Source organism: Colias croceus, chromosome 16 (assembly GCF_905220415.1).
Source record: "Colias croceus chromosome 16, ilColCroc2.1".
In the NCBI taxonomy this organism is placed as follows: Eukaryota; Metazoa; Arthropoda; class Insecta; order Lepidoptera; family Pieridae; genus Colias; species Colias croceus.
Genome location: NC_059552.1, coordinates 1897982 through 1921789, shown reverse-complemented (window position 1 = coordinate 1921789; position 23808 = coordinate 1897982). Strand labels below are relative to the sequence as shown.

Sequence of the window (23808 nt, the reverse complement as noted above, 5' to 3'; positions counted from 1 at the left end):
TATTTTAGACAATAGATAAAAGTTAAAAAAATTGAGATTAAACTACAATTTAATAAGAACGTTATAATTTTGCTTACAAAATTAAAACATTCAAAGCAATCTCTGAACAATACACAGCGTAAAATTGAAACAATAAAGAAAATTTTCAAAGGACGGACAAAGTCTGATTATGAATAGCTTTACAGAAGGGTCGTCAGTGGCTGGCTTTATATATCGATTGACCTCATCCTAAAACAAATGGTCAGCGACAGCTATCTGCATGATGAATATTTGTGAACAGACTTTAAATATAACTGTAAGGCGGTGTCGATAAACTCACTTCATTGTGTCTTCTCGAATGCTTATAAGTTAGTAGGTACTTTGTGAAGAGGTTGTTTGAGACAGTTGATTGTTTGTATGCTATTGAGAAAAGATTAATTATTTATTTCATATAATATTTTAAGTGGTTCAGAGGAAAGGTCGAATAGATATTCCATGGAGTTTAGAATGTTTGCCAAAAGTTATTTCAGCAATTATAAAAATTAACTTGTTATGAATCATAAACACAATTTTAAATGTCTTATTGGTACATATTTATTATTATTGTAAGTTAAACGATTCCAGAGTGCTATAAGTAAATTCACAGGGCCCTACATAATATAAAGAACTTTAAACCTTTTTATCACTGACATCAGTGTTGATGCTTTTTCAATGAAAATGCTTATTTGTAATTACATAAAAAAATCATAAATTCCTAAACGCAGGTCACATCAAAATGGTCATGCCAAGAATAGACTGTATACTGTTCAATAATGCATTAGATAGTTCCAACAATGTCTCCAGGGAAACCAAACTGTTGTGGCCCATCCAGTATTAATGTATTTGCATAACTCATGTAACGTTTATCCAGTATTATATTATCTGTGGCTTAGCATACAACGTTTTGGGCGTGCATTATACTAACATCTTATACTAATATAATAAAGGTGAAGAGTTTGTTTGTTTGAACGCGCTAATCTCAGGAATGCTGGTCCGATTTGAAAAATGCTTTCGGTGTTAGATAGCCCATTCATCGAGGAAGGCTATATATCATCACGCTAAGACCAACAGGAGCGGAGCCACGAAGGTGAAACAGTATCACAATTGACTGAGAACTGCATGCAAATGTTCACTGTTTAAGACGTACAAACACTTATAAAATATCTCACAAAACTGAGCACATCCCCACATTTAAAAGGACATTGAATTCAAGCGAAATCGTTTAATTTTATTATCTGTACCGTAGCTGTTTATTAGTTTCCGACAGCTCTGGGGACACTTGTTGAATGACCAACAAGTTTGACAACTTTTTCACTAGACGTTTAATATTAGATGAGAGATGCACTGCTAATATTAAAGCAAAATTTATATTGTATTCGTGTATCAGAGGAATTTGTGGCCAAATATTTTTGTACAGTTGAAGATCAACAGCCATGGATAATAATTATTGATGTAAAGTACTATGAAAGTATAAAATCTTGTGTCCAATAGAAAGGAATGGGCTAGTTACATTTCATAAATTCATAATTTTTTTTATCTCAAAATATTTTTTAAAAAACTAAACATTTTATTTCAATATATCTACCTCTATAAATAGAAAGAGTTATTAATTATTCATTCGAAGGCTTATTTCAGAAGCTCTAACCCATCAACCAGTGGAACTATATTTAACATTAACCGCATTCGCTTATTTAAACCTACTTGAATATTGATTAGATAAAATTGTACGTATAAAAGACGCTCAAACTCCCAGACTGCACTCTTTCAGATTTTGATATGCAAATAGCCACTTCTTTGAAATAGCTGTAAATATTGCACGAGCCTTTGAAATACAAATTTCCTTTCATATCTAATCGACTTAAAGTACAGTTCACGGTATAAATCCAATTCAAAGTATTGGTTCGTTGAGATATTTTAGGTATCATTGAGGAGTGCACTTTGCTTGCATATATTATTCAAGGGATGAGTGCTATTTAGTAAATTGTTATTTCAGTACTAAGAACTTCTATACTTTATGTATTAAATACGGCAGCTAAATTACCGCATTGCTCATTATAAAGAGCTACTTTCAGAGCATAATAATTCTTATGCGCAATAAGATTTTCTAAATTTATAAAAAAAATTTAACGGAGGTTTCGGCTCTGGTTCTTTTTAATTATAATTGCCCGTGTGTTTTTTACTAGAACTAGTAGATACTTAACAAAATATAATCTCAATCGTTAATGGGTACTAGACAGTAATCAACGCAAAAAAATATTTTACAAAAATACTACCATAAAGTTTTCATATGATAATTTATGCATGTTATTAATTACACATCGTAGAGTAACCTACATATTGCAGAAGCTTTACTTTGTGTTAAATTAATGCTAATTTAAGCCGTACAGTTCCTTCATGCGCTCCTGCATTTAACTTGCTTGGTAATAATATCTTAGTTAGCGGTTAATTGTATAGGAATAGTGTGTGTAAAATTATTATTAATATTGTTAGTTAGTATGAATTAAAATAATTGATCAGAAGTGGGATAGTGCGTATGAATAGGTAGCCCAGTGTCTGCCGGCGAGGGGGTCGCGGAAGAATTCCAACCAATACCCACGGCCCCATGATTAAAGCGGCTCGACGGAACAATGGGGGGTTTTAGTCGGTAAGAATCCGACATAATCCACGGCTCCTTCCCCGGGGGCCGTGGGTATCTTTGGAAGATTTCCCCACTATAAAAAAGGTAGCCCAGTGTGTAATGATAATACTTTAAAGAGACACAGGCTAAATGTGAATACCACAGACATACATTAATATCTATGTCTGTGGTAAATACTTTATACGTGTTATCTTTATAATATGAAACGCTTATAGTCAGATAGATATATTATTGATTCTAATATCAGTAAGTGCCTAAAATATTGAACGTCTGTATGAATGTTAAAATATCTTATGTAAAAATTAAGTAAAGATACTGTTCACGACATATATAACTCTACAACAATAATTACATAGAATTCACAAACCACTTAATACTGCAATATTTCTATGAAAAACCTGAATAGTTATCATGTACTAAAATATTATCATAAACCGACCACTACTTCATTATGTTAAAAGTTTGTTGTACGCCTCTAATTAGTATCTAATAACAGACCCTAATCCCATGGATCGGGAACTTTAAACTTAGTGTACCTTTATAACGAAGGGGGAGGTTTTCGAGCTTCGGCTTACATGACGTGACTGGAAGTGGCTTATTATGAGCGATCTTTAGTACATGTTTCATGAGGCTAGTTAAGGAAACGAAACATAATAATATGTTTTAAATTATTACCTATCCAATTCTCTTCGTTATTATGAGGACCGATTTCTTTTGTTTTGTTGTTAATCAGAAGAGATTTGAAAATAAAGAAAATAAAGGAATATTCTTCGGGAAAATTACATTTTATGAAAACTAAAACTCCACGCGTTTACTGTTCGTGTGATGGCTGTACGAAGAATGATGATTGAGCTGATCTAGTTTATTAATCTTTAAAATACCTTGAAACGAAATATTCTTGTTTGTAAAATATGTGTAAATATCTAATCTGAATTTTGGTAACTGCTTTTGCGATTTTCATGAAATTTTGTGTGCAGTTAAGGGAGGATTAATTCATATAGACATCAGGTGATCCAAGTACCTTCTATACATATAAAAGTAAAAAGCTAATACATATTTTTATCAAGAATCAAGTAGAAATTTAATTAGCAATTATTGTGATTAAACCATTGTAAAGAAGCCGCATAACTTTATTGAAATCCTTTTTTCTATGAAGTCTCTTTTCTATACCTAAAGCAAACCTCTTAGGGATTTCATGATTAATCCATTTAACTATTAATATAATATGGGCTTAGATTAATACGGAATGAGTTATTGCGTTATTTTACTACCTATAATAAAAATTAAACCTTTACCATGATTAATCAAATAGAATTTATTTTTAAAGAGATTAAGACTAGATATCTGAGGCTAATAAACTAAGCCCTAGATATTTTTTAAATTTTTAAGGGGAAAGCACAACACATCTTCTTTTTGGAAGCATACCACGTGGGGCAATGCTTGTTCTGAAGCTAATATAAAAGCAAGTAAATTCGTTATTTCGTGAACAGAAAAGAGCGCATTATATCAAGTCGCGAATACAACCTAGGTACTTTATAAATATAATTAGTAGCTCCACCCAACGGCTGTCACGATTAGAAAACTATTTAGGCGAACGAATTTAGAATTAAATTATAACCCAGCGGAGTCACAAAGGGTCGTGATCTCGTTAAACTTTGTTACGTCGGATTTTATGGTAATTTACGAGGAAAATATCTAATGGAGAAAGATTAAAAGGGCCAAACTAGTTTTATTATATCGGCAAAGTTCTGTTATGTTTCTGTTATTTGAAACGTTCATAAACAGTGGAATATTTTTGGCTCACGTTCGGTTGTTTTATCGGATTTGTTTCAACTTTCGTAATTGAATATGAAAATGATATAAGTAGTTTTATATATGCAATTCTATCGATTATAGTTTTGAGTGTTATTTACAATTTCATTAAATAATAAGAGAATTAATCGATCTACTTTTACATTTAGAAAAAATATTTATACAACAACAACAAGCGCCATTGGGTAGTTATAATAAAGATATTACCATCGCGAAAACCACAAAGGAATCCCATATATTTTCATATTTAAAATTTTCAATGTTATAAATATTCCTTTTTCTATACAAAATGTATGGTATATTCGCTTTAAAAATTATAATAATGTGCACATCAATATTGTCCATACATACTCTGTGATCTATTATAGTAACATGATACTGTTACGGTTGATCGACAACGCTCTTGTGTTTCTATTCAATATTTTTCATGGGATTTATTTTTAAATGTCTAGGACCATTTTTATTTATATTTCAATACGATTTTTAGAATATAGAAAAACTGTCCGGTTAAAAAATAACAATTCTTTGCAATTGTTAAAAAATTGTGTAGCCCCTAGCAACATGCGCATTTATAACATCAGTAGAACAATTTGAAGAGGATCATGTAAAAAAATTGATCGTTTCGATTCACAATGTTATAAACACAACATATTATTAATAACGTGTGCTTTTCTATACTAATATTATAAAGAGGAAAGGTTTGTATGTATGTATGGTTTTCAAACATAAACTACTGGACTGATAACTGATTTCATAAATACTTTCACCATTAGAAAGCTGCATCTTCACTGAGCAACATAGACTATATTGAATTTTCAAAAAAATTATAGATCCTTACTTTTTTAATAAGTGGGTATAAAGACATTTTGTGATTTACATAAATTGATTTAACAATTTTTAATTTCCTGGTTATACCTAATTACTATGCCATAAATTATTTTTTCTACTATAGGTGTTTTAGGATTTCCATTACCTTCAGAATTCCGTATTAATATCAGAATGGACACATTCAATTAATTTCCGCGAATACCATTTTCTATATCCAGTTATGTAGTGTCGATACGAGAATTACTCACAACCAAATTCCATCAATTATTTAATCCTACCATCTATAATAAACAGTAAAGTATGCGAGGTTGGATTAATGTATCTCTTTTACGTAAAATGCTAATAGATCGGGACTAAATTAAACAGCGATATGAATTGTTTTGAGAAGACCATAGAAGTGGAAAAAGTGCTGAAGATAGTTTGTAAGTAGGTGCTTATATCAATAATGTGAGGATGGACGAAATCCATCCAGCTATGTTACCAATGATGAGAGGATGGGTGTTTAAAAATGTTCAAGTATATTCGACTTTTGATCCGATATCTATTAAAAATAGCACATTAACAAATTACAATCCAGATATTATCCATTTCTTTTTGAGGATGCTCTAGCTCCTTATTCTCTATCACTCCTATGATAGTTATATACATATCACATGGAAACCGTAACTAATTTGCACTAGAACCACGATTAAGACAGATAAAAAAAGTCTGTGGTAGGACAAGAGGTCGTACAGCCGCTTAGCTTCTACAGAGATCCGTGTGTATGGAGTTTTCTAATTGTAATGAAACAAGGTAGGTACTCACAACGTCGATCAGCTGACTGAGCCGCAGCCCCATCTTCACGGTGAGCCGGTCGGAGTTGTTACCCACGGGCCGGATGAGCCGGTTGTAGTTGGACAAGAGATCGTCGTACAGCCGCTTCGCTTCTGGGTTCGCGACGCTTAGGCGGCCACACACGCACAGTACGCCGACCACAAACGCCAACACCATCTTAGGCTAACACCTCCCCTGTGGACAATGAACGTGGGTTAGAATCTTATCTGTTTCTGTTAGTATCTCCTCTATTTCTGTATTTGTTATTTTATAAGAGATGTGGACGAAAAGGACGAAAGGTTCTTATTTCATATCTTACTTTTTCCTTTTACCTTTTTGGTAATTGTAACTGATTTAAATGAAGTTCTATTGTTGTAAAATAAAAGTGAGTACGTCGATATTTAATCCTCAAATATCTTATAATCAGTCAACTGATTGAACTACGAAACTTTATAAAGTTACTCCATTACGTCAGGCATTTACTAAATCACTCCATATCATTGATAACATCGTTCTTTCTAGGTATAAGTAATCCAACTTGACTCCAAAATAATAAGTCAAACATTCAATAAAAATATAATACTTAATTTGTAATAAAGCTAATTAACCCTGTACGATACAGCGTGTGCCAATAAATTAATACGAAATTAATTTTGTCAAAATTTCAGCAACAGTTTGTACTGTGAATGCGATTGGCTCGTAAATCATGTTTATTAAATTACATCAGAAGTACAGAAAACGAACTGATTGGATGAAATTGAAATATAATAATTTCCTTCCTGTAAGGATAATGCTGTAAAGCTTATAGGCGTAGCATTATTAACAAGCAGGTAGCTAACTATGGGCACAGAATACATAATAGTAGCTAAACGCTACAGAACGGACACTCTCCGCCTCCCGCCAAAATTAAACACTTACCTCACCCCGCACGATCAGCCTAAAAATGGTCCGCATTTTTCTGCAAGGACGATACGCAACCAAGATGACAACATTAATCAAATTGACTTAAAGTAATTTTATTATTTTGGATTTGTGATTATCGTTTTTCGTAGAAAATGGTTAGATATTGTGCTGTTTACGGATGTATTTCATCGGAAAAACGCGATTTTTTTTTACGCTAGTCACAAATGTGCCAACCATAAAGCGTTAACACACACATTTGCAGTCTCTACAGTGTGACTGTCAAAACGATAATTTTGTGTGGAGTGTCCGGGGTGTGCTATGGGCTTAGATTACAAAATAAAGTACAGATGGAGCATGACAACCGCCCGTCGCGGTCGCCCTTGTCAAAGAAAATACGAAATCAAAAACAAATACGTCGCTGCACAAGTGCTATAGCGCATATAGTGTCATGCAATACGTCAGAAAGGGTTTGCAATTTTAGTAAAAAAATGCCGTCTTGTGATAATAAAACGCTGTAAAATTTGTTCCCGAAAACAAAAAAAAGATAAAACATCGTTTCACAGGTTTTCTGTAGATTATTTGGCTGATTTATTTCTTTAATACGAATAATAATTTTACAGATATGAAGGAATACAAAACTTCAACGTATGTTGCCAGTATTTTGAAAATGAATTTGCCATTTTTATTGGTAAAACGGTAAAATGGTTAAAAGATCTTCAGGGTAATGCTGTTGGATTTTTCGATCGTGAATGTGATTATTTGTATAGTGCACTAAAGGTTCATGATAATTATTAGATTATTTTAATAAGCATAATACATTATTTTGTTACTTTTATAAAGCTTGAAAACGTCATAGTCGTTTTCGCTAGCGATTTAATTTATGTGAACTCCATGATGGATATGATGAAAAATGTCCCGTATTCTCGACTAAAAACTACCGCTATTCGTATTCATATATTATTATGAAAAATAAAAAATAATATAATTATTATAGTTAATATTGAAACTTTTTTTATGTAATTTATTTAATAAAAAATTGAATACAATTATTTTGTCCATATATAACTTTAGTAGGCAGGTACTTTATGTAATAAATTTCCGTAGTCGGGGAAAATTTTGGGAAATTTTTCAATATCTGGCAACATTACACGCACACAGAAGCACCGTGTACGTACAGTGCAGCGGTGAAATGACAGCACACATAGCTTTATTGAAAATGACGATAAATTATTCGGTTTAGTTCGGCAACGCTCCATCTGTCTTTTATTTTGTAATCTAAGGCTATGGGTATAAATGTAGTATAATAGAGTATATTTTTAAAGTGACAGTATACGTAATTATCGCATAGTATAATAACGTAATTTAAAAATACTTTTACTGATTAAATAAACAAAATTAGCATCTGATCAGCTTAATGAAATTGAAAAATATAAAAATAAGTACCATAAATTGTATTCAGCAAATACATAACCTGCTAGCAATCGATTTTATTGATTCAGAGACCAATTGAAACCTAGCATTAACAAAAAGAAGTAATAAACCTTACTATACTCGGTAAATCCGTTTACATACAATCATCCAGCAAATTGGGCTTCAGTAAATTTGTTGATATACATACATAATGAACGGAAATCAATTATGTTAAATTCTGTAATGAAATGGAAATGTTTCCTTTTAATCAATATCTTCGTTCGGAATTACATGAGCGATTGTTTTAGGTAATTATGTCAAGTTTGTATTCTGTAATGTTTACTCGATTATCTTGTAATATGTTTTTTGTATATTATTAATTTTTGGTTAAACCTTTCGTTAAATGGAAACATTTATTTGATTCAACAAAAGATCAGTATAATCAATATTTTTAATAATAATGTATTGAACTTCATAATTGAAGGAATCAATACACACTGCAGCTGATTTAAATCTTTAAACAAATATGCGTAAGTATCTCCTTTATAAACATATCTTGTTTCCTACCAGTATCGAAATAAATAATAATAAATTATAAAAAAATATAATGATTAGCAAAAAATGAACTTCATGTTAAATTGAAAAATTATAATGACCTAGACGCAAGTGTCTCAAATAAAATCTATGAGTACGCTATTAAGGCAGGAATTTTTTAATTTTAAACGTAGAGCTCATCAATTTTTTGCTCTTTAAAAATTTAAGCTATACTTGACTCACAAACTTCCATTCTCGAGAGATTAAACTAAAATTACATTTTCCCTCTAGACATAAGTACTAATTGAAAAAACGCTCCAAGAAAAAATAATTTAACAAAAATACCGGAAAACATCCCTTCATCAGGCTAAAATATGAAAAAGCAATTTGAACGTTACTCGTGACCGAATAAGGTTAGTTTCGGATTAGAAAATTGTTTTTCAGTGAGCGTTTAATATCAGGCAGCTAACAGCTTTCAATAAGGATTTGGAACTCTATGCTTCTTGTTTTACGGTTTATTTTAGTTTGACAGCATCGTTTGTGGTAATGTAAGAGATTGCCTGCGATCCTGAATTCAGTCTTTTGATTTATTTTACCTCCGTAATTCGTATTCAGATACAGTATGCGGTCAACGTGTGAATCTAGATAATGTGGAAATTTTAACACTAGATCTAAATCTTAAATGTTCATTTCACCTCTCCCCTTTTTAGATAGAATACAGTCTGAAATAATAAAATAAGTAGTAAATAAATATTTTAGGACTATTTTCACACACGGCACGATCTGATCACATACTAAGCTTTCGCTTGTGTTATGGAAACCAGATGGCTGATAAACATACATGTATAATTTTAAATAAATATTATATAGATAATTAACACCCAGACACAGAGCAAATATCTATGTTCATCACAAATATATTTACCCTTGGTGGGAATCGAACCCACGACCTCTGGCTTAGAAGATACCAACTACTGACACAACACTACCAACCAAGCCAATAGGTCAGTCAAAATGATTCAAATAAAACATAAATGCTAAAAATTTCCATATAAGAGCTATACAGAAATTCAAAATAGACTGACCCATATTACCTAAATAACCAATTTAATCAAAGCCAATGGTATCAATGATTAACAAATCCTATATAGCATTCTTTACAAAACTGTTTGCGTTCAGAAACGTTGAAGAATAGCATTTAATGCAATATTAATTTAATATTTACTTCGTAATATGCATATTACTTCCGGTAAATTGAGTGGAGCAGAAAATTGATCGAAATGCCTGTTTTCATGCATAAAGCGAGCTTATTTTAGTTTACATTTACCGAATTTGAAATGAATACTAAATTAGGTGGAGCCGGGGTCGACGCTTAACATGTTAAACGTTCTTTACAAATGTTTGGTTATAAATTCATAATTGATTTCAATGTTTTTCTGAAAATTCATACTCGATTTCAATGTTTTTGATAACAATTTTTGGAATTAAGCTTCACCTATGTAGTTATAATACAATTTTACTTGTTGACCCGTTTTTGTGATATGGGTCAGTTAGAATTTTTATTTTTTTTTAGGAAATAATCCGATATTCACTTTTAATGTGTAGTGATTTTTATAGCCCCGTACATTTTAATGTCAGCAGTATTTAATCATATCGTCATATGGTATACATTTACAGAAAAAAAGTAAGTACCTATTTATTTATTCTGTATTATACATATTATATAGCAAAAAAAACCAGAAAAAACCAACCAACAGGAGTGGAGCCACGGGGGTGAAACCGCGCGGAGCAGCTAGTTCTAAATCTATATATATAAAAGAAAGTCTGTATGTTCCAACACTTATAACTCGAGATCTGCTGAACCAATTTTCATGATTTTGGATTCGTTGGATTTGTCACCGCCCAGAATAGAAGAATAAATCATAAAAACAACAAAAACTAGACGAATAAATATTTTCCCAAAATTTTGATTTTCGTACATGTCAATCATTAGTTGTCAATCCTGTCAAATACGGAAAATAATGTTTGACATTAATGCGTTCAAAAATGTGTAAAATAATTAAAAAGTAAAAAGGGTGAATAAATATTGTTTGTATTTATTTTAAAATCAATTATTAAAAAGTGCAATAAAAGCAGATACATAAAAATTCCATAAATGTTTGTGTTTACGCGTGTTTTCAGAAATTAATAAGGTATTTTTGGTGAGGAATCTAACCAAGAAGGTTAGTTCGATTAATTATTGAAAAAATTCTATAAAAATGTAAAAATTCTGACAATTATTTGTTGCGATTTCGTCGACTGCGTCAACAATATAAAAAAGCTATAATTGCGTTTTGAATATTGCATCCATTTATGCAATGCAATTAGCACAGAAGAAGATGCAGAAAATGTTGGTCTATTGATTATTTTACCGGCGACATACACAGGTAGCCCAAGTGAATATGCACAAGATGCAATGACATAATAATATGATCGTCATTATGGTCGGCCAGATTTATTCATTACATTTATATGTGGATTACATGAAATGGATGGAAATTGTTCAACTGTTGCTTCCCGGACAAATATAAAGTGATCGGCACGACATCACCACACGTGTTTTCAAGCAAAAAATCCGATCACTGATGAGTTACATTAATGAAACACATCTTTGGGATTATTCAATGATGGATGTTTTCAATCGAATGACAACAATCTGGCTTGCAGCATGCACACATTTTAATTTGGTTAGTCGAAAGGATTCGGGCAGATAAAATATATGAGTGTGCGGGGATTGCTAATCCTGAAACCGATCCAGACCGACATGACGTTGTTATTATGGACCGTGTGAAACAATAAACCACCAAACACAAGCATGGTTGACAGCGAGTGTACCAAAAGGTATCCACGAAAATTGATGGCAGAGACCATCACAGGCAACGATGGTTACCCACTGTATCAGCGTCGATCGCCCAATGATAATGGTATAATTAACACAACTAAAGTGAAACGAAACGTTGGCGTGGTCGATAACAGTTTAATATTGAAAAGAGTTAATCCATGCTGCACAACATATATATTCAATCATTTTTCTCTGAGACGTGTTTGAAGTAATAAAATAAAATACTATTCCCTATCAACCCATATAAATATTTATTTTGTATCATTGTATTACGTTCATATTGACAGGGCGGTACAAAGTTCGCCGGGACAGCTAGTAGTCTCATAAGTTGATATGTTCACCGTTAACTCAAAATATTTACTCACAAGTTCTAGAAAAATATAAGCAAGTCTTAGCTTATGCAAAGGGTGTCTGTAACAGATGATGGAGACCGGAAATCAGCTGACGCGATCCCTGTCGACACCGGAAGCTCGGGATGACGTCATACCGGCCTACACAGCTCGTTGAACCAACGCTGAATTGAAATGGAAATTCTTTTTAAAAACGTTTGAGATGCCAGAAAAAAGTTGATTTAAATTGTTTTGGCGTTTCATTTGTTAGCAACTGTTTTACTCTGTAATACGCAACGTAATAACTTATTAGGTAATAATCAGATGGAACCTTAATGTTATTTACAGATAAAAAATGTTGATTGCTTTTAATAGTGATTTTTTTGAATAGACACTGCTTTCCGAATCGGTGGTAAATGTTAAAAATATGTAATTAACGATAAAGAAGTGACGATTCAAAAGTGCTTCTAGAAGAAGAAAGAAGAAGAAGAATAAATAAATGTTTGAGTTTGAAAAGTGATAAAAAAGGTAATTAAATACTACTGAACCGATTACAATGAAATTTAGCACACATATAGAGGGTAATTTGGATTAACATAAAGGATAGGTTTTATCGCGGAAATCCCACGGGAATGGGAACTGCAGATGAGGATCCTTTAAAAACGCGGGCGAAGCCGCAGGTGGAAATCTAGTATATTAATACATTAATTCGTGAACAGATTCGTTTATGCGATTTTTCATAAATAAAAGTTATTAAAGACAAATTTAGAACACGATTTAGACAACATTTTTGAAATCCATCAGAATGATGATTGTGTAAAAGCGAAAATGGTTTCCACTTTTGAGTTTTCAGTGAAATTTTTAGTATCAAAGGACGTAAAAGGCTACTATAGATGTTCTATGTAAGGAGCCTTTGCAGCCAGTGAGCGTAAGAATGTAATAAATTGAAGTGAACTCAGAATTGCATTCGATTCTGTGGTTTAGCTTTTATGTATTTTATAGCGAAATAGCCTTTGTTAACTTGAATCACCAGTTAAAGACCAATTTTGTTATATAATGTCTTATTGGCTTTTGATAAATTCCTTTAGTGGTTTAAGAACACTATCTTGGAGTCAATTTAGTTCTAGAAACGTCTTATATCGATTTGGGAAAATATTTTTTTCAAGGAATTTCATTTATGCAAGTAGTAAAATGTTTTACTTCAAAAATGAATTAATAACTTTTATGCAAGTTCTCTGTGCGTAAGTGACCGGCAGATATACATAGTGCAAATCTTGCAATACAATAATTTAACCTAAACAAAATAAATTCAACAGTTTTATAACTCTAATCAAAATAGAACCATCTCATAGAGACGTACGAGTACCTAAGAACACGCTTTCAATCTCTGTAGAAAAACAACTGTAACCATAGTATTTTAGAATACATGTTGCAATAGTCAAGACAGACCACGTCCTTGCAACGAAGTGCTTTATCATCCATATTTTATCCACAAACTGTTCTCAAGAACTAATTTCCCAGCAAATCTGTACGTCAAGCTGTTGCTCGATAAATCTTTGTTAAAGCGTCGCAGTAGCACTGTCGTGGTTATCTTGAGACGACTTAATGTTTAAGCTATTTACTATGAAAACGGATTCTGTATTCATACTGTTGTGCGAAATGGGAATTCGGGACATGCGGAGTGAGGATTTGCCTTTTCTTGTTTTATTTAAGTTTAAGTGTGGTGAATGTTACTGTTATAAAATACTAGCTGCTGCCCGCAGCTTCGCTCGTGTGATCAAAAATTTTTTTAGAGTACAAACTTACGTCTCCTATTTTATTATTTTCTGTTTCGGTACAATTTGTCAATATATCTATACTTATATATTATGAATGTGAAGCGTTTGTTTGAACGCGCTAATCTCAGGAACTACTAGTCCGATTTGAAAAATTCTTTCGGTGTTAAATAGCCCATTTATCGATGAAGGCTATAGGTTATATATCATTACGCTAAGACCCGAACAGCCACGCGGGTGAAACCGCGAAGCACAGCTAGTTTTCTTATATGCGAATGTCTACATAATAGTGGCAATAAGTCCGATCAGTTCTAGCAGCTACGCGAATTTTGACATTCAGTCAGTCAACTTTGTATGTAAAAATGTAGAGTTAGTGATAAGAAAATCTAACTAAACATAAATTTATACCTCAATACTCTATTCATATAGAAGGTAAAGAATAAGAATAGTATATTGATAAAAACACTAACCAAGAAGTCAACACAAACCTTTCCTCCAGTATTCACACATCAGTTAAACCATAAATCATTCGACTTCCAAAAACCCGAGGTAATAATATTAATACGTCATAACATTAATTCGTTTATAACCTTTCAACGCCCTGCGACTGACGTGGAGCGCTATATATCACCGTGACTCGCTTCGTTTTAATTAAACGTCATTTTAGTACGAAATTTATTTATCCCCTGAACACTGAAACCACTTATTCGAATATCATAGTTTCCAAGTAATTATCGAGTTAGTTTGTTTATTTTGTTAGTTTAATCCCCGTTTTATTTAACTTTTTACTGGGTTAGGATTATTTCTTGATAAGAGATGAACGTTCATTACGTCGCATCTGTTCTCCCTTCTATGGATGTTAATTAACAACGAGACTTCAACAACTCAATGATTTCTTACAGCCTCAAACTCAAACATTTATTTATTCAATTAGACTTCTTTTAGAAGCACTTTCGAATCGTCATTACATATTTTAACATTTACCACCGATTCGGAAAGTAGTATCGGAGAAGAACCGGCAAGAAACTCCATATTCAGAACTTCGTTGAACGTATTTGTATACATTTTTTATGTATTCAATTCGTTTTACCAAATTTATTGATCTGTTAAGTTTGGTATTATTTCAAAACTAAAATCAAAACTCAACTCTAAATACAGGTGCGAATCAAAATAGCCGTTATTTTGTCAACGTTTGCTTTTTTATTGAACAAAATGGTGATGCTGTACTCATTGAAAAAGTTCGAAATTTAAATTTTAAATAAATAAACTTCGAATGTAGTGTTAGCATTAATTTGCATAACATTCGCGTGACAGAGTTCGAAATTTAAATTTTGTTCTGTATAATCTAAGGTATAATATGTATATAGAGCCCTATGACCTATCCGCGATATATTATAGATTCTTGGCCTTGTTACATTTATGTTAAAAATCAAGTAGGTACTAAAAAAAATGATATCTCTCGAATGAATTATAATAATAATATTCCTTCCAGCTTTTATCGTATTCAGTAAATTGACCATCATTTTCTATATTTGACCATCGTATTATCATAATAATATTATCACCATCAAGTACATCGAATTATACTTAATTTAAAGGCTTTCATAAAGGAATAAATATTAATTCTGTTTGTTACGATTTAATGTACTGTAATGTAATTAAGTATATACTTGATTATATGTAATTTTAAGGCACTGTCGTACATGTAATCGACTACCAAGTATGAAAAAAGAATATTTTCTGCATGTACAACGCTTATATAACCCAACCACATCACTCGTGTCACAGGCAGCCATTACGAAATTTCCAGAGTCACGTTACAAAGGGTTCCATTACACAGGTCGAATGACACGTCCGCGCCAGATCGCTGGCGCTGGTCAAATGACTCAAATACCTATGTTTTCCCGTTTGAAATTCGAATGTTTCTGTCAGTTTTCTTCGCGCTCTTTTTGCAGCCAGTTCTATTGAAAAACTTGTATGCTGGCAATTTTAGGCGCGAGAAAAAAAATTGTTTTATTTTTTATTGAATTCACTGAATATTGAGATATAAATATTCGCTTTAAAAAATAACAATAACAATAGAGCGGTTTGTCGCAAAAATATTTTAAAAACTTTTTCAGTGTCATTGAAGACTTATTCGACCAAAAAAAAAAAACTTTCAGCAACCAAATTCTCAGTATCCCAGCCATGAAGTATTACACCCTTAATTCGACGCCGTGCAGTATACTTCGCGTTGAATAAAAAAAAATCTGCCTAAAAAACTAGACCTTATAACTTGAACTAAGATGGCATAATCGAATCCTTAACTATCTAACTACGTTGTCAAAAATCGGTGAGGCACACACTTCGACGGGAATCGAGCAGTCACCGGCGAGATGGTGGGAAGAAGCAACGTGGTGCGCAGGCTCTCGGTAAGTTGCACTTTATTCATTTTTTACGGCTTATTTTTTTCGTAGTATCATTGAAAGTTCCAGATAAAATACACATAAAGCTACTTATAATATATTTATTGTCTTACTGTGATTTGTTTCGTTTTTACAAGACCCACTACCTGAATGTCCAGTATTCTTCCCCTTATCAAAGTTATAGAAAACTATATACAAAATTATATGTCCAGTATTGTTCTCGTTGTCGACTTATTAGAAAATTAACTTTTGTTGTTTATTATAATACTATATTAGGGATCCGCATGTAATATGTTTTGAATTTTACTATTTTTGTCTTTTTTAGAACTTCATGTCAAGAGGACAACGCTTAGTAGCATTGGTACCGCCTGAATATGCTCCTTCAGATATAGACACTGATTCTGAACCTGATGAGGATATTGCTATTCATAATAAAACTGAAGATTTGTCCTCCTCATCCTGCCCTCCCATTGACTCAAGCTTACAGCGCATGAATTTATTAGACAGTTCCGAAAATGATACACAAGATTTAGCCAAGTCGTAGATAACGATAAAAAGATCGTCATTGTAAAATGGTTCGATAATAAGGTTGTAACTTTGGCCTGTTCTTATGCAGATGCTTACCCTGTTCAAGAAGTCAAGAGATGGAGCAAAGAACAGAAAAGAAAACTTGGTGTCACATGTCCCCAATTAGTCAGCTACTACAATCAACATATGGGAGGCGTTGATCTGTGCGACATGTTGATAGCTCTTTATTGAATATCTTTCAAGAGCCGTCGTTGGTACATGAACATCTTTGGCCAAATGTTAGACATATCGGTTAACAATGCTTGGCTGCTCTACAGGAGAGAATGCAACATGAAGAGCCTGAAAAACATAAACCTAAAAAAGTTTAGACAGAGGTTGGCAGTTGAATTGTGGCAAAAGGGAAGATCGGTTGAGACGGAACCCCCAAACCCTGTACCGAAAAAAGCTCTGATCCAAAACCCAAGTGCACCGAGGACCCCAGTTTCTGTACGTTATGATGGATACAACCACTGGCCTGAATATACCACTTATGGACGTTGTAAGTTCTGCAAGAACAATAAAACGAACATGCAGTGTTCCAAATGCAAACAGAGGTTGTGCTTAGTGACCATAAGAAATTGCTTTTATAATTTTCATAATAAGTACTTAGATAGATAAAATAATGATTAACTATCTACATCGATATTTTTGATACTCATTTTTATAACTGATACTGATTATTTTAACTAAATGTTGATTATTATAAAGACTGCATAGATTACCTATTATTATGTTCAAAACATAATTGTGATTTTTATAATTTATAAGATTTAAGAGTTACAGAGTATTTAAGCGTAAAACGATGTAACTTTGAGACTTAATTTACCAAAATATATTGAATAATATTCTATTGAACCTCTGGTTTTTATATTCTACCTTTTTGACAATGAGAAATATACTACACATGATTCAAGTGCATCAATTTGTTGTAAACTTGATATGGTCCAGTATATAGGACATAGGTTTTTCAGGAACCTGAAAACAATAGATTTTTTTTTGTATTTTTTTTAGGGTCCTAGATAAGCTAAGAACTGAAATTAGTAACACAGATACAAATTTAATTACAAAAAAAATCTGTCGAATTAAGGGTTAAAAAAGATCAAATTAAAAAAGGTAATGTTCCACGTGACGTAGGTCGAGTGACGCGTCGAGAGCAGGATGATTGCCACAGATAAGCTGCGGTCAATCGCCCGTATGATCCGAAAATTGCGTGTTGATAATTTTGTGGCGGTAAAGTTGCTGCATTTCACAATTTTAATTATTTTTAAATATCAAGAATTTTCTAGAAACAAAATACAATTGAAGACCATTGATGGCATTTTGTTTCTAGAAAAATCGTAGATTGAATTATTAAAACCTATATTAAGAGAATGCAGAACGGCATGTTATACCAATTTATTGAGACCGTAAATTAATAAAATTTATGAATCAAGTGAATCTGATAAATTATTTTTTTATAACTTTAAAACTAACACTAGAACTTTTATATAGTCATAAGAGCCTCGAGCAAATCAAGCAATTGAAATTATTTCTGCTGTAGTTATGTACTATAAAAAATTGAAAAATAATGTCCATATAAAAAATGCAACTTTTAACCCTAGGCAAACAGAGTTTTAAAAGTGAATTTCACTTACACAAAGGTTCAATTACAGTTTGAATGACATGTGGGGAACAGGATGGATTCGATACTGCGGTCAGCGGCTGTATGAAGTTAGAAATTGTCTAGGAAATTGAGAAAGGTTTAAAGTTCGTACTTTTTACTTGCAGTTCTGTTGGGCGATTCCACGGCGCTTCTATTGTGTTTAAGGTCTATGGTATGGTTGTGATAATTTTCTATTAAAAAAGGGTAATGTGGTTTAGAGACATGATTTGTTAGAGACATGATTTGTATTTGTTTGTAATAGATAAACACAAAAGTAATTCAAAAAGCAAAAGTAATTTTCTCCCAAGCAAAAGCTTCTATTCTTGAGTTTATTTGTTACATTATTTTCAAAAAATATTGCAATCACATAATATAAATTTGTAAAATTAATAAAAAAAAGTATATTAGTAGGTACATTACTAATTTTACTCCCATTCATTTTCTGTGTCACATTTTCAAAAGAATATAGAATCCACTTAAAACTACCAAATATCATCATGCTTGCCCAACATTATATAACAAGTTACATAATATTGTTACAGTTATATCTGCAGTTTCAGAGCTCAACAAACAGCGCTAAAGTCCAGTGGATTTAGTTTGTCATGTATAGCTTTGTATGTTTATTGCCTTTTGTATTCATATCTTATATAGTCAACAAGTGGTGTGACTGAGTGTTAGTAGATTACAATTATGTATTAATTTATAACGTTTTAGAAGTAATAAAGATTCTTGGTTTTTAGTTTTAACTTATAATAGAAGATAATATCATCACACGTATTTCTTCGTCTAAATCCGTTCAATTCTTTCTTTGTTCGATTAATAAACAATACTTACTTGCAAACGTTTAATCTTCTGCTAGAATAGGTCGTTTTTACAATATTTTTATACTTTTCTAAATTTTAATGTCTTACATTTTCCCCTTATCGAGTTCAGGTGTGTAACGCTACCACTACGTTATCCTGAATTATATTCAACATTATATTTTATTACATGGAATATTCGTAAAATTTACCAAGTTAGAATCATCTGGTAGCCCCAGGGTACAATGCTACCCAATCTAGATGAGAGTAACCACCCAAGGGAGTCGTCTACAGATTTAGTTCGTTTCAAAATGTCAGTCGACATTTCGAAAAAAAATCACTCGAAATTTCACATTCACGGTGGATATAGGTCGTGGGTTTTGTACGTTTTATTCAGTTTTTGTTTTGCTTTTAGATTTATATTTTATCTGTGTTGATGTATCAGTCCGGGCGAAGATTCACGGAATGAATCCGACTATTTTCAGAAAGAAAGATCTTATTAATTCTATGATTATGTCGGTATTATTATTAACGTGCTTTATGAGACGTGTTATTTCATCACACAAAAAGGTCGTTTTAAGGTTAATCAAAATGTAACCTTAAAACGACCGCATAGTGTCGAAAATAACGAAAGCCTACGTCAAATGTAGAAGCTACCAAAGAATATGTCATAATTTACATAATTAAATTTATACATTTTATTTCGACAATTCTTATTTAAATAATACTCAGTATCAAATTCGAACGTCTTCTACAGAATACTTTCAAGAAATCAATATTTACTGTACGAAATTCATACCACAATAAAAGCATTTCAGAACAAATACGTTACATAACACAGTTCTTGATTTATAAATTTGACATCAATTCCCATGCGTTACAATTCACTTCCGATCGTGGAAGACATTATCATAACACGTCAGATAACCGTTTGACAGCTGCTTAACAATTCAGTACGTAACAAACATTTTGGGGCACAAAAGTTTTTCAATTAATTTCAGTTGATAATGAAATTCCATCACAAGGGTATGGAATATTTGAAATGCAGAAGGTGTGAGCGGTTGGAGTATATTATCTATGTTAGTATATGATAGGTATAAAGTGATAATAATTTATGTACGAGCATGGAGTGAACCTACCATTGAATCAAAATTATTTATTTATTATTTACTAGCTCTCCGCCCGCGGCCTCGCCCGTGTTTTCAAAGAAAAACCCGTATAGTTCCCGTTCCCGTGTGATTTCCGGAATAAAACCTAGCCTATGTTGCTCAGTGAAGATGCTATATGCTTGCTAATGGTGAAAGAATTTTTGAAATCGGTCCAGTAGTTTATGCGTGAAAACCATACATACAAACATAATTACAAACCTTTCCTCTTTATAATATTACTATAGAATATCATTTATTCATAATAATTTATTTCATTGAGATAACTTAACTCGTCGTTAAAGTCTTATCACTAAATATCTAGCGATTTCTTCTAGACAACCACACGTGCGGAAAGAAATTTTTTAGAGATAATGTGAATGTAAATGGAAACGGCAAAAAAAGGTAATGTAAATTACTAAGTACTTAGAATATTTTTATATTACTTCATAACGATAGATACGTTAGGAATTATTAGATTGCGTAGTAAAACATTGAATTATTATATTGACAATTATAATAATGGCGTTTAGTAATTTCCATGATAATTATTAATAGTCATTACAGTCGCTACTCAATTCATAATTTATTCTTCTTTTTGGGTTTAAGCAAAATATGCTATGAAGATATTAATATATTATTTGCAAGGGACGAAGAAAAGATCAAACGTTCCAATATAACTTTATTCGCTTTATCCAAAAATTGGCACATTTTGCTCAAAATGAAATATTAAAATCTCGTTTCATCACAAGCCCTTACAGTTCTAAAATCTAGATAATACTTTCTCAGTTATTAGAATTCTGGCACCTTTTTATATTACCTGTTTTTAGACGTCATTACCACTAATGTAAATTGCGAATATCTCTTTCTTTACTTTAATTATCACTTTTAATTAAAATATAAGTGAATTTTTATCATAAAATTATATTCTGACTTGTGCCTTTTGTGATTTTGTGCCTTCTCATGAATTTTCTAATTATTTTTGTAAGGTTACGGGATATTTCTATATCTTAATACTGGTCAGACAAAAGATCGAACGTACCTACTATTAGATAAGCTGTAATATTTTTTGAACTAGTAACCTGGCAACATATTTTATATGTTTACAGATTACTCGCTGTTTATCAAACTAATTGAAGTATATGTTAATGACATCAAAGGTAACGAGAAGACTTTTAGTTTTTACTAGCTTTCCGCCTGCGGCCTCGCCCGCGTTTTCAAAGAAAAACCCGAATAGTTCCCGTTCCCGTGGGATTTCCGAGATAAAATCTAGCCTATGTTGCTCAGTGAAGATGCAGCTTTCTAATGGTGAAAGAATTTTTGAAATCGGTCCAGTAGTTTATGCGTGAAAACCATACATACATACATAATTACAAACCTTTCCTCTTTATAATATTAGTATAGACATGTCCTTACTGTAACCATTTCTACCTTTCCTTTCCACTATAGGCTTTTTCTCACAATCGCACGCCTCGACGATGATAATAGCAGTCGAGCGAACAAATTTTTACATTATTCAAATTTAACAGCAGCGTGCTACGTGGTGCTACCCCGTTTGTAAGATCGAAAAGTAAATTTCTTTAGGGATGCCGATTAAGACTATAATTCTGCTCATTCAAGTTTCACCAGAGAACAATTGAAATAATTCCGCTGATGAATATGCGAAGTTGCTAATATAATGCATATTTGTTAGAAAGTTCTAACGAATTTCGTGTGTTAATCATACTTTATTACTCTAGTTAAGTATGTATGGAGTTTGATGTGATGATAAATTTGTAAGTAACGTTGATTAGTTAAGAATTGTTGAGCAATTTACACATTTTCGGAAGTACGATGTGTTACGGTGAAATCGTTTACATCGCCTAAGTGGTTATAACTTGAAATAACTTTTTGAATTTCATGACTTCATCTTTCATGTGTTATCATATAATTACAAAGGTAAGTACCTATCCATACTAATATTATAAATGCGAAAGTAACTCTGTCTGTCTGTCTGTCTGTTACTCAATCACGCCTAAACTACTGAACCAATTTGCATGAAATTTGGTATGGAGATATTTTAATACCCGAGAAAGGACAAAGGCTACTTTTTATTGCGAAATATGTACCACGGGCGAAGCCGGGGCGGACCGCTAGTTCTATATAATAATGTATTTAAACAACATGTAATATCGTATAATCCATATTATTTCCAAAAAAATAAATTAAAGGATATCTGATAAATAAGACTCAGACAAATTATAATATTCTCTCATCCATCCGGAGAAATAAACATTTACAAGACCAAAAAATAATTTGAATCCAATTTATCGCTCCTAGATAACGTCGAAAATCTATATCGTATAAAATACCTAATCTCTAATTTCCAAAGCACACTATCCAAGCTAGCGTTTTGACGCCGCCATTTGATTAAGTTTGCTCAAACCTAGAACTAACTTGAATTTTGATGTAATTAGCAATAGCTTGATTACTTGATTGGGGATATGTAACTGTTTTGTGTAAATATACCATCTCTAATTAAGTGCCACTAATTGTATTAACTCGATGTGGCAGATCTAAGGTTAAAGTATTAACACAGCTATTAACGTGATTGTGGTATTGACATTATTACTCGATGAAATTAGATGACGTTTGATAGGAACAATCTAATAAGGATAAACAATATAACTGTAATTATTAGTGGTACGGTTCAAGAAGAGAAGATGCTTGGTTTTATAAATACCTACTTTGGGACCTTTACAAATGGTAAAACACGCGCTAATATTACAATTTTCACATAAAACCGGATTCACAAAAATGTGATAGGATAACGTCAATAGGGAAATATGGTAAAACACACCAAAACATTAAAATTATGTTATAAAATAATAATATATATGTAAATTATGATACGATGATAGCAATATTTGCAACTAACCCCCCGAAATCGTAACATGATACAATGAATAAGTAAGACAGCAAGCTATACAAATACAATAATTATAACATTGAAGAGAATAAACAGAAGGGGAGGGTAAGAAGTACAAGATTTAAATAAGAGGTATGATTTTTCTACGTAATTTTGTATGATATTTTGAATATTAATAATTTAAAATCTACTTTTGGAGGCGAAGCATGTAAAATGGTCGTCATATTATGATCGTTTAATTTATATGTTACATCAAAGCATCAGATTATGATGTGCCTTACCAAAATCGTATACACAGTTACGCCCATAGAGAGCGTAGCTTTAAAAACCAGAATCCTACAGAGTATCACAATCTATTACCATCCTATTCAAACTAACACAATCGCGTTAAATAATATAA

At 32.1% G+C, this 23808-nt stretch overlaps 1 protein-coding gene across 1 annotated transcript in view; it reads right to left on the bottom strand.

Moving 5' to 3' along the window:
- LOC123698597 (acetylcholine receptor subunit alpha-like 1) overlaps positions 1-23808 on the bottom strand; it is a 204427-nt gene that overhangs the window by 41817 nt on the left and 138802 nt on the right. Inside the window, exon 4 of the mRNA XM_045645306.1 lies at positions 6101-6304. Coding sequence (XP_045501262.1) covers positions 6101-6286 — 186 coding nt within the window. The 5' untranslated portion in view covers positions 6287-6304. The remainder of the gene's footprint in view (positions 1-6100; positions 6305-23808) is intronic.